This window comes from Cuculus canorus, chromosome 1 (genome assembly GCF_017976375.1).
Source record: "Cuculus canorus isolate bCucCan1 chromosome 1, bCucCan1.pri, whole genome shotgun sequence".
NCBI classification, from domain to species: Eukaryota; Metazoa; Chordata; class Aves; order Cuculiformes; family Cuculidae; genus Cuculus; species Cuculus canorus.
In genome coordinates, this window is record NC_071401.1 from 203,990,672 (window position 1) to 204,006,961 (window position 16,290).

The following is a 16,290-nucleotide window of genomic DNA, read 5'->3' on the forward strand; positions in this document are numbered from 1 at the left end:
TAGCAGCCTTCCAGTACTTAAAGGGGGTCTGTAGGAAAGCAGAGGAGGGACTGTATCAGGGAGTATAGCAATAGGATGAGTGGCAAGAGTTTTAAGCCGAAAGAGGGGGGATTTAGATTAGATATTAGAAAGAAATTTTGTAGTGTGAGGGTGGTGAGGCACTGGCCCAGGTTGCCCAGACAAGTTGTGTGTGCCTCATCCCTGGAGGTGTTCAAGGCCAGGTTAGATGGGGGTTTGAGCAACCTGATCCAGTGGAAGGTGTCCATGCCCATGGCAGGAAGTTTGGAACTGGTGATTTTTAAGGTCCCTTCCAACCCAAACCATTTTATGGTATTTCCCTAAAGCCTGTCTGCATTCTTACAAGTCTGAATACTCTTGCAAATCTGTTTGTGGATCTCTTTTGGAATGACATTTAGGCTCCCAAGTCACCTGACATTTTTGAAACCTGTAATGCTAGTGGCTCGTTAGTTATGAAGAAGGAAATTATGCATCTATCTCGATAACTAAAGAAGAGGGTTGGGAATTGGGAGCCTATTCTCCTTTGAGCACATTTGCTGCCTTGTTATTTGACCTTCAGATGTTCCATCTTTCTACCGTGCAGGTAATGCTGGTTGCAATGAGCTGTTGCAAAGCCCATCAGTGTTTTTGCAGAAGGGTTGCAGAAACTCGTGCTATATGAAGATAGAGATAATGATGCAGATGCGTATCAAAGTGGGGTTGTCTTTCAGGTGGCCTGGAGGGTTGCAGCCTGTGCATGCTGGCAAATTTGCAAACACGTACTGCTCTAAAACTAAGAAGCGTGGGGCTAAGCTGAATTGCTTCATGGGGTTTGTAGTGTGAACTGTGACAGACAAGGCTTTTGCCAGTGGGTTTGGGCTGTAAATGACGGACAGGAGGGTTATGCACTTTTCCATTCATTACCTGTGAGCACCATCAGAGGCTGTAATCCATCATGTTAGAGATTGTGACCCTTGGAATGAGCAGCTGTGGTGCTTGTATCATGTTATTTCATTGTACTTTCCTTGATATGATTTTTCATTTTGTTGTAAGGGACTTGTCTGTATTTGTGTCGACTGTTGCTCCAGCCTACTTAACTGCTCTCCAGCAGTTAGAGGGTATTTCCATCACTTACTCAGAGCTTCCGAACTCCGGGAAAGACAATCTGCTGGTGTAAATCTACATGGTAGTGGGGCTGCTCTTGGGAAGCACTGACTGCCAGTAGGAGTAAAGATTCACTGTAAAAGACTCCAACTCATTGAGAATATTCTGTCTATTCATCTCCATTTCGAACAAAATTGAAACTCACTTAGAGAAGTTGCGAGAAAATAATGGCTAGCGACATCCTTGTAGGTTGCTTTGAAGGCTGTGAAATAGCTGTAAAGGGTTGGATTCTGCCACCCATAATGATTTCAGGCATTTCTTTTGCTTGGCTGCAGAGCCTGGTGGGGACCAGGGGAAAGTCTCACCCCTCCAGTTCTCTTCTTGTGTCTGCTTTTATTAAACAGGCATCTTTCCTGTCAATATGAATAAAGGGAAGAGAGAGCAGTTCATTATCCAGTGTATCACTTTGAGTCTAATACTAATTAAAAGCTTTGCCTTCACTTCTGTGCAACCTATTCTTAGAAATTATGTAAATTAATTGGAGTTTTGAAGAGGAGCATATGCCAAATCCTAAGTAATTCCCTGCTGGCTGAGGCAACTCCAGCACTGGAACCGGAGAACAGCATCAGGATGTGTTTATTTTTCCTTTTGTGGCTGCAGAAATTGAAGGCTGCATTGGTAAATTTTGATGCCTCTCTTTAGCAAATATAAGAAAAGAGATGAAATAACCAGACGCTGACCACTTGCCAGAGAGATACAATACAAAGGTATTTTTTCCATGAAAGCTTTTCCGTCTCGAAAATGGCATTTAAAACAACCTTTTTACTTCTGCAGCCCTTCTCCAAACAAATGTATGTTCCTGCTTCAAAGAGGATTTTGACCCTCGAAAGGGAGATCCTATGAATTCCCCTTGAGAATTCACTCTTGCTGTTAATTTAATGGGGAAGATGTTTGCATGCTACACTGAATGAGAAGAGAAATTTGTTCCTGAGGTATAGTGCATGGAGAAAAGGAGATAAGCCTTTGAAGTAAAATAGTTTTAAATGTTATTAGCTTTTATTTTTTTTCCTACCTGACTATTTTCCCCCTTTGATAAAGGCCAAAACCAAATAGAAGGAGAAGAACTAAAGAGACTGATTCAAATGAAAGTAAGAAGCAATATGTTTTGGGGTCAGATTATTTTGGTCTCAATCAAAAAAATCATTTAAAGTTTATGAAACTACTTGCATGTTTAAAGATAAACATGATTAAGTACTTTGGTGGATCTTGGCTTATTGTGTATTGAAGCTGGATGCGAGCGTGAATTGAATCCTGGAATTTTAGATGGGAAGAGGCTGCAGTGTAAACTTGCTTCCAGGTATACATTTTGCAAAATTGCCCTTTCTTTACAACCTCAGCCTAAGGATTAAGAGGTGCCAGGTGTGGATCCTCACGCGGGAGGCAGCAGTCCGCTGTTGCAGATTCTTTTGGCTTTTGGAGATGTAAAGTTCAGTGCTGGCAAGGTCTGATTTTTACAGCCATCATGTTACCTCAGCGGAAGCCTTTTCAGTAGTAAAGATGGCAAGTTTGATAACCTGTCTGTCCAAAGCATCCCTAGTATAATACAACCTCTATGTACAAGGAGCCAGATTCAGACTGGTTCAGACTTCTATTTGATGAAACATCCTCTTTGTAAAGCTTTGTTGCAGATGGAGTGCTGCATTTCACTCATAAGAGAGAAGCAGCAATGTGTTTATCAGTCTAAAACAGCAATTTAACAGAGTTTGATTTAAAATGTGATTTAAAAGCAGTTTTACAAGGTTGTCTGGCAAGGTATACTTGATTATTTACTGTATAGAGAATAGGGTCACACAAAACTGCCAAGGAGACCCTACTTTTGAGTCACAAGGTTCAGAAAGGAGCCCCCTGCTTTCTAAACTCTTTCTCAGAGAGGGGTATAAGTGTGGCTGGATCCAGACTTAGCCCCAGACTTAGTCAGGATTTTGTCTAAAGGGTTATATATGCACAATTGGTCCTTTCTATCACTTAGCTAAGATTTCAGAATTTCAGTGCACTTATTCCCAATTTGCTTATTGAGTATCTGGCATGGTAAGGATTCTCTCAGCCTCAAGGAATAATCTTGAGAGGTGTCCCTGCTCAAGGGGAGATCCTGGTGAGCAGCCTGCTGTCATTTCAGGAGAGGTCCAAGGGCTCTTGGTCTGCGCTTGATTTATACAGTAAGATGATTGACTCGTATTTGTATGCCAACTGCAAATGCCATTTTCTTCCAAATTTAGCTTGAGTCAGACACTGACCAGCACTGTGGCCAGGTGGGCACATTACTATAGATTAGCCCTTGGCTGTTGTATTGCTACCTGTCTCCCCGGAATCCACCTTGAGCTGGTTGCAGCTATCGGACCAGATGCATCTGTCATGAGTGTCACTTGTGGTGATCACTTCATCAAAGTTATGGGAAAAGGCCAGGATCCGGGTGGGGGGAAGCACACTGTCATAATCTTCTGGAAATGGATCTCCTACAGGAAAAATTGAGAAGGGATCTTTATCGAGGAGTGCAGTGCTAGAATGAGGAGTAATGGTTTTAAGCTAAAGAGGGGACATTTACATTAGATATTAGGAAGAAGTTCCTTACTGTGAGGATGGTGAGGCGCTGGCCCAGGTTGCCCAGAAAAGTCGTGGATACCCCATCAGTCAAGGCGTTTAAAGGCCAGATTGGATGCGATTTGAGCAACCTGATCCAGTGGAAGATGTCCCTGTCCATGGCAGAGGGTTTGGAACTGAATGATCTTTAAGGTCCCTTCCAAACCAACCGATTCTATAACTACGATTCTATCTCTCTGGGACTTTAGTGTTATGGAACCTGCTATGGAACCTGTTATGGAACAAGCAAAAGTATGGCTGATGGTTGTGCTACACTGCAGGACACCCAGACTTTTGAATGTTTGCTCCTTCTTAAGCCGTTAGTTTACTGGACTCTGGGCCATTATTGCTAAATCTTCCTCAGTTTCCCCATCGGTGTATACTTCTGCTGTGAAGCTAAATCCATTATGATTTTTTTGGCTGCATTTTGGTTCTCACATAAAAGGCTCCATAACACTGTAGATTTATAAGAGGAAAATAACAATTCATTTAGCCATGGTTGGAGCTTGTAAAAATCCTTCTCTCTAATGGCAGCAGGAATGTAAGATCCCAAAATAGCAGTTGTTAAGTCTAGAAGTGAAGACACTTCTTGGGAGAGGAAAGCATAATGACATAGGACTTTGGATCAATAGAATATTATTTTAGAACAAGAATACAGCGTGTAGCAATGAATATAGATGGGAATGACATAGCTAACCACTTATTAGATAACAAAATTTCTACATGTATTTTGGAGTCATCTCTGTGTGTGTGTGTTAAATATAACATCATCTCTTTTTATGCTTGTATTGGCTAATGCACAGAGGTTTAGAAACACTGTAGGGCATTTTTATGGAATGAACACAATATATGATCATTACTCGGGAATTAGGATGCCGCCGTGTACACCTGTTAGGGGTTATGAGGAATGGAGTAATTTGATAGATTTTAAACACTAACCTGGTGACAAATCGGGGAGTTGAACCTGAAGTGCTTCTGAAGTTTGGGACTGCGTCCTGCTGCCATCTCCAAAGCTTCTGTGTGCAGTCTTCTGGGTGCAGCCAGGTTTGATCCTGGGTAAAAGTGTTGCAGAGGGCATGTACTTGAGCACAACTGCATGTCTCCCCACCAACAGGTTCTCTTGTCCACATTTGGAGTCTGAGTTCATGGTCTGGGCCATAGTCCACCTGTAGTCTCCTGGCTGGAGAAAAGACATTTCCATCTTTGCAGTACATGGAAACCAACTTAAGTCCTTATTTTGGTGCCTTGGAGGAGCCAGACGCCCATCAGGGCAAACCAGGGCCATCCAGAGCTGTTTGCATCTGTGTTGTGTATTATCCAAAACGTGATAAAATCCTCATGGACACATTTCAAATAGCTTTTCAGATATATCAGTGTCTTCTTAGTGGATGGTACTGACGCATTGTGTGTTATTTTTCCCCATCTCTTCCTACAGGACCATGCTGATTTGCGAAACCACTTCTTCACTGTGGGCATGAAGCTGGAGGCAGTGAATACGAGGGAACCATTTCATATCTGTCCTGCATCAGTGACGAAGGTGAGCTTCCAGAAAGTAAGGCTAAAAAGAGCCTTGTTGGGATTCTGTTACTGATTTCATCCGTGTTTAAGAAAACTCAAGAGTGGTACTCAGTTGTCTGGAGAACACATTAAAAGAGATATTTTAAATCCGTGGATGTTCCTAACTTATGAATTGCTTCTGTCCTGTAAGCATCTCCTGGTGACTATATATGTACTTAGATACAATGGGGATGAGTGTATCTGTCTACCGCTTCCATGCTGAAAAAGACCCCTTTTTTTACCTCTGTCTCCTCTCCATCCATATACATTTCCCTGCACATCTGGGAAACCTTTTGGAAAAAAAACCCAAACAGCTGGATGGAGGGTGTACCTGGATATTTAAGCCACACTCTAAAAGGCAAGAGAGAAGGAAAGCTGTGGGGTCTCCAGGGTTGCCTTCTCTATTTATCTGTGGGCACACCAAGTGACCATGAACTCCATCACTTTCCCTTGTCTCTGTTTACCCATCTCTAAATCTCAAGCTCTGATCTCTTTGGCAGAAACATTTTGATGCGAAGTGTTAGGTGAGAGTGGATTATTATCAGGAGTCAGTTGATTCTGGGGCCTGGATGTTTGGCTGTCCACTTTTCTTGATGTTGCAGTAAATTTAACTTCTGATTTTGTTTTCTTCTATTTTATCCCTTAGGTTTTTAACAATCATTATTTACAAGTGACCATTGATGACTTGAGACATGAACCCAGCAAAATCTCAATGCTTTGCCATGCGGATTCCTTAGGGATCTTGCCAATACAGTGGTGCCTTAAAAACGGAGTCAATCTCACACCTCCCAAGGGTTCGTATTCATTCCTGGTGATCTGCAGGTTTCCTCTGAAGGAAATTTGCCTCTTCTTTGTGGTGATTATGGACACAGTGGTGGAGTTGACAGTGGTAGATTAAGGGTTGGACTTGATGATTTCAAAGGCCTTTTCCAACCTAAATGATGCTGATTCTTACTACCTTTAAAACTGTGATGCTGTTCGCTCTTGAACCAGCTTATGCATCTCTGTAAGTACCTCAAGCCAGTGTAGCTCTCTTGAGTTACTGGGTCTGTTCTGGCTCATACCAGCTTGTGAACGTCTCTGCAAACACATCTCACTGACAGATTGATGTCAGTGTGCTTTGTAGTCTGAAGCAGCCTGCACCAAAGCCTAGCGAATTCCTGTAAAATGCATCTTAGTGATGGTTTGTGTGTGTAGAGAGCAAAAGTAGCATTAGAAGTCATGTTATACTAGAGGCATCTCCCTACTTGGTACAACACTGAGGCCACGCAGAGCTCCTAAATCTAAATCTCTTAACTAAACTCACAGCTGCCTGCTCAGAAGCATATAGGCATTTTCTTAGCTGTCTCAGAAAATCCTAGGTGAGGGCAAATTGTGAGTAGTGTTCAGGTCAGAGCCAGGAGAAACAGCTTCCAGCCATGCTATTTCCCAACTTTGTAGCAGCATAGTTAATTACTTGCAATTTCAGACAACCACCTGTGGTGCCTTAATAATATTTCTTCACTTATGAAATGTGTTGGTTCTCTAGAATTTTAGAGTTTCAAAGCTGGCAGGCTGTTGACCCTTTGCCAAAAATTGATGTTGCTTGGGAGAAAAAGAAATGCCTCAAAGAAAAATCCCACTAAATTTTGTGCACACAGATTTATCTTAATTTTGGAAAAATTATGATGCTGCCAAACCTGGGGAAGTGAAGGGTTATTCCCTGCCAGATTCAGAGTCCTCTTTTATATATCCAGAGTGTCTCTTCAGCACATGTAATTTGAAATTCCTACTAAAGTCCTGGAGTCCTGTGCGTGCAGCTGCATACAGTGCATCCATGATTACTCTGCTGCTCTTACTGAAATAAATGTGCTGCCTGGATGCTTTAGCTCCCTTCTACTTAAATCCATGCTATAGTAATGCATGTGTAAGTGCTTGCTGATATTGGCTGGAAATATTGCTAAAAATGGAAGTAAATGGAACGTTTTATTTTTCTTCCCACCCCTAATTCACATGCAGCTTCCCCCAGGCCAGCTAATTGAAGTAGACCATAGGCGAGACATTTCTCTTTACAGGGTCATGGCCTAATAATTTCCAGTCCATGCTAGTACAAAGCCTGTCTGAGATAGTGTTTTATGGGTCAAGTGCATGTGAACTCTCATTTAGATGCGAACGTTTTTAGAAGTGCTTTAGAAAGCGTCTATCATATGGGTATTTCTCAACTTGGACAATAAAGTCCAAGGGGCAGGTGGGTTTCTGGTGGGATGCCTGGTGACTGGAGTAGGAAGTATCCCCTCATTCCATTAATGAAAATAGTTTGCTTCCTGCTGTCAGATGAGAAATTCTGGAGGGAAGCTATTAAAAAAGCCATCAAGCAAGTGGCAGATAGATGCACGCTATAAACTTCCGTATTTCTTGTACTGCGTACAAGGGCTGCATGCTAAATCTGCATCTTAGCACCTCAAACAAACTCTTCCATCAGCAGACATGCTCTTTGAGTTGCTAAAATATAATCGGATATTGGAACAGTTTCTTTAAAAGAGAAAACAACCACAAAAATGCCAAACCACTAAAAACGAAGGCAAAGGGAAAGTGAGAAGCGTTCAGTACCTCATTGAGGGAGCTGGTCTCCTTTGAGCAGAATAGTAACAGCTTTGGATAAAGAAATAATCAGGACTGATACAAGAGGACTACTGAAGTGAGGAAGGCTGTGGTTTGAGCTGGCTGCTCCTGAGTGGGTCTGCACAAGGAGAAGGGAATTTCACCATATCCCTCCAAATCACTAAACAGCTCTACCTGTCCTTCTGTCCTTCTTTGCACCAGATTAAGCCTCCTGCTTCCCCAGTGCTCACACATTCCCAAACAACATCACCCTTAATAGAGCATGTATCAATAACATTTAATGTTGCTCAAATGGCTCTGCCTGTTGAAAGGCAAGAAATTCCCATGGAGCAAGCAATGACAATGGAAAAAGCCCTTTTTTATGAAGAAGATTTCTTTACTGTATTCTGTACTTGGGTTTTCTGGTTAATTTATGGTTGGCAAAGAGGTTTTCTGGTTTTAAAACTAGCTGGTTTTATTTCATCAGAACAGTGTGCCAGGTTGGGGTATTTGTGCTCAAAGTACTTTATTTGTCTGACATTTATTCTCTTGCCTTTTTGCCTATCAGGGCTTCATTGAAGCCAAACATACAGTAGATGAGTCATGAACAGGAGGTGCAAACATTTCCTACTAGAAATAGAGAGCAGTGTTTTCCTGTACAGTGCCAAAAATGAATAGCCATTTACTGCTGCTGTATAAACATTGAACAAGCGCTGTTTATATTTATTAGAGCTGGATTTATAGGCCACTTACCTTTAGAGTAACAGCCATTGTTCCTTTTTATGAACTATTAAGAAGGGGAAAAACATTTCAGAAATGGTCTTAGTTGTAAGGCTTACTAAGGAAATGCCTTTGCCAAAAACCTCTAGTACATTCATTTTGTTGTATTTGCTTCTGATTAGACTGCTGAGCTCTTCCATGCCGAGAGTTGGGAGGGCAAACACCATGAGGTTTTACATGTTTGAGGAGCAGCAGTTGAATCATGCAAGCAAAGCTTTGAATGTTGTTACTTGGGCTGAGCTTAAAGGTTAACAGTATGTGAATGTGTGTGGGTACATGGTACGTCCCCGTGGGCTAAGAGAGGTGACTTATTTCATGATGCTCCATGAAAACACCATATACAGGTCCAGACTTGTTTTAAGCCGATTCCCGAGTGTGGTCCTCTTGGAGTTAACGTTGTTAGATTCCTGAAATGGGTTATGTCAAACTCTGCAACTGCCCTTCCAGGTTTCATTCCTGCTGAACTCTACAGCAAGAGGTCTTCCAGTGATTTCAGTGGGGTAGTGACAACACAATCAAGTTTTTATGCCTCACTGAAACCTTGTCAATGTGCCTCTTCCATCCACTCTGCCGAGATCTTGTGTAGCTTGTAATTAAGATTCAAAACCTGTCCATGAAGGGTTTAAATCAGAGATGAGAGAATGTGCAAGATGGGGACAGGTTTTTCGGTCCCTGAAGGCAACGTGCTCTGGCAGCTGGAGTGGACCCCAGGTGATTTAATGCAGGCAGCTATGCTGTGGCTGTCCCCACCTGAGCCCATCATCCTGGATTCTTCTGGAGTCATTCTGGAGACTTTCATGGGGAAATTCTGCTCTTGCTGCAGGAGAGACAGATGATTTTTAGATCTGCCTGTTTCTCCATTGACTCTTTAGGAAACCCAGGTGACAGGCATGGCTTCAGGCATCTCCGTTGCAAACATCTGTATGCCAATGCATCCCCTTCTAATGCGAAGTGAGGTGCATTTCTCTTCCTGTTTTCCATTTTATTTTATGAAGCTATGAAGCTGAAAAGTATCTGGCGGACAAATAAAAAGGAAATGGAGAAGAAGCAGGAAGAAAATATGGTTGCAGAAATTGGTTGTTAAAAAAATAGTGCAACGATTTTTTTTTGTGTGTGTGTGAGAGATGTACATTCTCTATTAGCAGTTGCCCTTTTTTGCTTCCCTGCTCATGTTTATTTCTGGCTTTCCAATTACTATGCACTTTCATGCCCCATAGAGACAGGCATCTTAGCTCAAGGCTTTATCTCATTAATTTGTTTGTCATGCGTGCAATCATTAGGATTAGAAGTTCATCTTATCCCAGATACTTGGATCTTTGCAGGACGCTTTGGACTTCATTTTCAAAATTTGCACCTCTTTTTTTTGGATCTAGGTGACTGATAGGTGATTCCACTCAGTATTCTACTCCTTTTGTGCCTGCAAAATTGTCACAATTTTCATTGTCATAAATGATTCATTCCTATCTGATCTTGAGTGTTCCTTTTTGACTATCAATGAAAAAGGCATTAAGGGCTGTTCTGTGAAATGAGTCTAGTCCAGGATGCCAAGCAGAGAGATTGAGGGGAGAATTTGGCCTTTAGTTCAGTCCTGAAACTTTCCAGAGAAGGTAGTTCTGCAATAATAGTTCTGTTATTGACAGTATCATCATGGGATCCTGAATAGGATTAGCATTCATTGGTTTCAAGCGCTGTAAAATATAGACTAAGAAGCAGACCAAAAAAAAAAAACAAACCCCAAAAAGCACATAAAACTCTGTCCCAAGAGTTTACTGCCTCAGTAGCCAAGTAAAAAGAATGAATGAGAAAAAGTCTGTTTTGTCTTTTTGTTATTAGACTGTTTGAGAGATACTTATGTGAATCAATGTTGCTTCCCTTCTTTTCCTAGAAGCAGAGGCTGAAGGGATCATCTAGTTGCTGAGACTTTAGTGTGGGAGCTGGGAAATCTACATTCATTTTCCTGCTGTGCTCCAGATCTCTAAACGACCTTGGATAATATGTTTACTGTGATGGGATTCAGCTCACATATACACTGAGCTGGTGGAAAGTCACTCATGGAGGGTACATCCATATCATTGAGGAGAGAGGGGAATTTATCCCATGCTTTGAAAGAGTGGATGGATCAACTTCTAATTGTGCTGGTCCTCTCCCTGTCCACTGCTGAGGGACCCAAGATGTCCAGCTCTATAGCCCCATATTTTAAATAGCTGAGGGAAGGAGAAATAAATATATGACTATCCCCACCTGGAAGCTGGGGACAGTAGCATTTCTCAGTACTTATGAGTTTATTAAAGCCGGGAAGATGCTTGCAGGAAAGGAAAAAGGAGGAAAATAAATACGTTTTGTTACTTTTTAATAGACACCTGGAATTTTCAAAGCAAAATGTGAACTTGTGTGAGCGGAAACTGGAAAAGCATTGATGTTGGCTCTCATGGTATATAAACAGGCATCCAGAGAACTTGCCTGCTGGTATTGCACAGTTCACTGAGGCGGGATGGGATCCTCAGACACAAATGTTTATCTGCATGGGGCTCATTTTTGTGCTCTGTCTCTGGTGTGAAGTGCTGGCTGATGGCGCTTTCTGTTTTGCTATCCTACAGGTTACTCTGGCCAGGACTTTGACTGGGCAGACTACCAGAAGCAGTGTGGAGCGGAGGCAGCGCCTCATGTGTGCTTTAGAAATGTAAGTTCATTTTTTGTCTTTGTGTTGCTCCTGGTGGAACAAAATAACTTGCACAGAAAAGATTTGGGAGTTTCCCCTGACCACCATGAGTCTATCATAGGAAAGAAGCTGGAGATATGTTGCAGATCTCCATCCCTAAAAAAGAAAAATGTTATCTTACTTTGTCTGTATCTGATTCATTTAGATTTCCTACTCTTCATAACCTCTCTGCTGCCAGCAAGGTCTCAACTGGCCATTACAAGTAATTAAGTGCTATTAAAATAAAACAAACTAGGTAAAAAAATTGCATGATATCATCTGGCCGTTTTCACATTTTGTGTGTTTTCTCCAGTTCCCAGAGGTATACATTTAACTAAACCAGATATGTTAAAAGCTAAGGTTGAAACTGTTGAGCTCAGGTGAGAAGAGTGATTACCCTGCATGGATGCTCTGGTCTTTGGGACAGTTCATGTGCTTCCTTGATACAGCAACGGTGTATCTGTATCTTTATCTGACAGATATTCATCATTTGGTGAAAGGCAGATGTAGCTTTCTGCCTTTTCCAGTAACCTGGTGCTCTCCACGCTCTCATCAACTGGTGGAAGTTGAGACTCTTATCAATAACGGAAAATGTGGTGATACCTAAAATAAATAATATCTGCTCACATTTTGGAGGCTTCTTCTCTGGAGATATTCAAAAGCTGCCTGGATGCATTCCTGTGCAACCTGCCATAGGTGAACCTGCTTTGGCAGGGGGGTTGGGCTGGATGATCTCCAAAGGTCCCTTCCAACCCCCACCATTCTGTGATTCTGTGAGCGTAGAATGGTTTGCAAAATGAAGTGGTGTTGTGAATGGTGGTCGAGCAGGTTCTTCTAGGAGCTATATATCACTTTTAACTTTACTGAGAGGTCACAAGACTGGAGGACGGCATGTTTATGAAAAGCAGTATGGAGGCAGTCTCACAAAACACCACAACTTCCTTTGCATGCCACCTATGTATTACTTCCTTTGCAGCCTCCTCGTGGCCTTCCTCATCTGTGGTGGTCCAGGGGCAGCTTGGTGGTGAATTGATGAACTTGAACACTTCTGTTGATAAATTCGGAAGACCTGTATCATCAACACAGTTTGAGCTGGAAATCAAGACAGAATTAGGATTTCTTTTCCCCATTTATTTTGCTATCCTCTGGAAAAGCCTCTGCCTCAAGGGACTTGAAAGGGGCCTACAGGAAAGATGGGGAGAGGTCTCTTTATCAGGAGTAGGATGAGGGGTAATGGTTTTAAGCTGAAAAAGGGGATATTTAGATTAGATATCAGGAGAAATTTTTTTCCTGTGGGTGTGGTGAGGCACTGGCCCACGTTGCCCAGAGAAGCTGTGGCTGCCCCATCCCTGGAGGTGTTCAAGGGCACGTCGAATGGGGCTTTGAGCAACCTGATCCAGTGGGAGGTGTCCCTGCCCATGGCAGGGGACTCTGGATGATCTTCAGGGTCCCTTCCAACCCAAACCATTCTGTGATTCTAAGACTATGATTTCTGAAAGTGCTGAGGGAAGCTGAACGATACTGTATTGCACCAATAGAGTGGGACAGTTGTCACATTTCTTCTGCAAGCACCTCTCTCTTTTCTTTATACCTCTTTTCAATTTGTCAAGTAATGGATCTACGCTTTCAGCACTGGCAGCCTTGAGGATTGTCTCTGTGTAATATCCTCCAGAGATTAAATCAGTTCTAAGGACTTTTTTTTTTTTTTTAAGAAGACATTCATCAGGTGAACGTGTGTCTGTTATTCTTTCACTCTCGATAACACCTTTCTCTGCAGAGAGATGTAATCTCGCTGTTGTTGCTTGCACAACGTCTCTGGCAGGTTGGTCCATTTGTTTTGTGTCTGTGAGCACCTCTTTGATAGAAGCTGTGTTGTAAGCCTCCACCTAGTGCAGCCAGTCGCGGTGCTAGAATTGGATGTACTGTAACTGTTTCCCTGGGGGGAATATTTAACGAGGAGAGGCAGTTATGAAATTGATTGATGTGACCAAATGCTTAGTAAAATAAACTCCCAGCTAACTGTTTTGCCATTGATTCTGTATAAATTAGCCTCCAGCACTGCATTGCAATGAAAGGAGCCAGCATGGTGATAAATGACGTTTCCTTGTTAGGCAACATAAAAGGCATTTAAACCGACTCATCCTGCTTTTCTGCAGTCCTGGCCATTGGCAGCTTTTGCAGGGTGAGACTGGTCTGTGTGCTGAGCAAGGCTTGTGGCAGCCCAAGCAGTGTTTGAGACTAGCAGCATGTTATTGGAAGTGCTCGTGATGAAAAAACCACTAAATCCAGAAGTTTCTAGACTCACGAAGAGCTCCCAGTGATTGTTCAAGGTGAATTGCTCATCATGCTAGGTGCTGTACGAATAACAGAAGACTGAATTTCAGTCTGGCTTCTAATTTCTGAATGAGAGATTGGTGTCGCTTTGAATCAGTGACTATTATTAACTGTCCTAATTATTATGAGCTAGAATCTCAGCCAAAAGGGTGAAAGTTTTCATGCTATGGTGTGCAAACAGCAAAATGCGGGCACTCAGAGCTGATGTGTTGCAGAACAGGTGGGACAGAGAGGAGGAAAATACAAGGAAAGGAAGCTGTGGCATGGCCAGAGGTTCTGCATCAGTGCTTTTTAAAGACGGTGGTGGAGATATTGTGAAGGGAATGAGCTTAAGTGAAGGAAAGGGCAACAGTGGAAGGGGCAAGTGAAAGCTGAAGGTTGAAAGAGGTGAGGAGTATCTTGAGGCTTTGCTTGTGGGAAGGTTTTGCAGAGGGTTGTAGTGTTTTGGGATTCCCTTGTACTTGGCATCACTTGCAACAGCTACAAACAGGAGCTCTGGTTTGTTAGATTAAAACTGAGACATCCTGGCGCTGGTAGGAGCCGGAGGGACTGGTCAACAGCCTGCTGTTATCACTTGGCCAAATGGGTCATGAACAGGATCAGTTTGCCAAGGCATATGTAGCCTACAGCTGTGGTACTTGAATGATTTGAACTGCAGCTTCTCTCAGGCTCCCAAACTCTCAGTACAACAGTGGATGCTGCATTCTCACAGGTGCATGACCCCACATTTTGGGCCTGTTTCTGTTTTGGGGTGATGACCACTCATTTGAGGATCATTGTTGTAATATCTGGCCTGGCTTTGCTTTCACTGGAGAAGAGTGGGAGTGCAGTGAGGGGCTCAGATAACCTGCAAAAGACGTGTTTCTTTGGTGCTGTATTTAAATGTATAGAGGCACTGCTGCAGCGGTAAACATAACTGGCTCTATCTACACCCATCTGTAATCAATGAACTTACGTATGTGGAGTCTACAGAGGAGGGCCTTGTACTCTGAGCTTAAAATACTCCATGAAGAAAAGCATAATTGAATAGGTTACACTCAAATTTCTCTGGCTTCAGTCAGCCTGGGCAACTAGATATGTGAAGAAGATTCTCTGGTCTCAGGCAAGATGGGTTATTTGCTTTACCAGGTTTGTCATAGCAAGGTGAAAGATGCTCAGGCACGGAGATCTGGGAACCTCCTGTGTAATATCCCATTGGCAACAGTGGACAGAAAATGCATCACTAGCAAGCACTTGGAGCTGGTGGGAGTAACTGGTCTCTTGAGGCTTAGGGATTGGCATAAACCATGAAATACGTTGCTTCCTGATTGTTGGCATCGTTGTTTTTTCATGTGGGTGTCCAGGGCAGCTCAGATTTCTACCTGATGCCTTTGTATTCTTTAGTGTCTCCTGCAGTTCCGGTAAAAAGCAAATCATGCTAAATTTATGCTTCTCAGTGGACAGCCTAATTAAAGTCATGCAGTGCTGTGGTGCCATGCTTCACTGTTGGTCCTTAACTCTTTCAGACGTCCTTCAGCCGTGGCTTTACTAAGAACATGAAGCTGGAGGCAGTGAACCCGAAGAACCCTGCAGAGATATGCGTTGCTTCTATCACCTCAGTAAAAGGGCGGTTAATGTGGATTCACCTTGAAGGTATGTTTTGTAAAGTGTCCTTGTGCTTGTGGGGTTCAGCCACTCTCTTAATTTTGTCATTCATGCTCTGCACAAAACTGCTTCTCAAGTCTCTGCTTTTTATACTAATATGTTGTAAGGAACTATCTTCCTCTGTCCTTTCTTTGAGGGAGCTACAAGAACTTCCACCCTCCCATCCATGTAGACTCTTATCAGCATGATCTCCATTGACAATAGAAACCTCCTCACTGCCATCATGATAGACCTCCATCCTAGGAATGGATATTTGCGTCACTTGTGCAGTTCCACTGTGATTCCCAACACACTCTCATGGGATCTCCTGTCTCCCTGCAACATCCCTTCCCTTCCTGTCCTGTCCCGTCCCGTCCTTCTTTTCACCCAGGTCCATAAAAATGCTGCAATATATGCTGCTCCTCACCATCGCCATCACATGCTCACATTCCTCCTCCTTGTGACTGTAATTTCCTTTGTTGATCCAAGAGAGCTCTTGCAAAAGCTATAACTTTATATAGAGTCTAGAGAGCCATCACCCCATGGAGAACACCACCACTGTACAAGCAGTATTAGGAGAGCAGAGCATGATACAATATCAAAACTTCCATTTCCACCTCTCTTGAAATAAGGAATAGATGAGCTCATTTTTTAATATGGTTTTGCTTGTGGGACTTTCTCTATTCATCTGGGCAGGACTTCTTCAGTAAGTGTAATTTAGAACATAGCAGGGATTCTTCTCATTATTGCTTTAAAAACAGTGTTATTTGTAAAGTTGCCAGGAACAGAAAGCTGTGCTCATTTAAGTGTTTTGATAGGCGCTGTGATAAACCATATAGTTGTTTTAGCGTCTATCATTGTCACAACCCAGCTTAATTATTACCCATCAAGGTAACGGTATTGTTTGAAGCTACTCTTTCAAACCTTGAGTTTCGCTCTGAAATCAATACAAATTGAGTCAGCATCAACTGCAGTTATAA

At 42.6% G+C, this 16,290-nt stretch overlaps 1 protein-coding gene across 5 annotated transcripts in view; it reads left to right on the forward strand.

The window, feature by feature from the left end:
- The window catches only part of SFMBT2 (Scm like with four mbt domains 2), a 122,229-nt gene that overhangs the window by 68,587 nt on the left and 37,352 nt on the right, over positions 1–16,290 (forward strand). For all 5 annotated transcript variants that reach the window (XM_054055060.1, XM_054055043.1, XM_009568984.2 and 2 more), the window contains 4 exons: positions 5,174–5,275; positions 5,942–6,089; positions 11,253–11,335; positions 15,193–15,319. In XM_054055060.1, the coding sequence (XP_053911035.1) occupies positions 5,174–5,275; positions 5,942–6,089; positions 11,253–11,335; positions 15,193–15,319 (460 nt within the window). The remainder of the gene's footprint in view (positions 1–5,173; positions 5,276–5,941; positions 6,090–11,252; positions 11,336–15,192; positions 15,320–16,290) is intronic.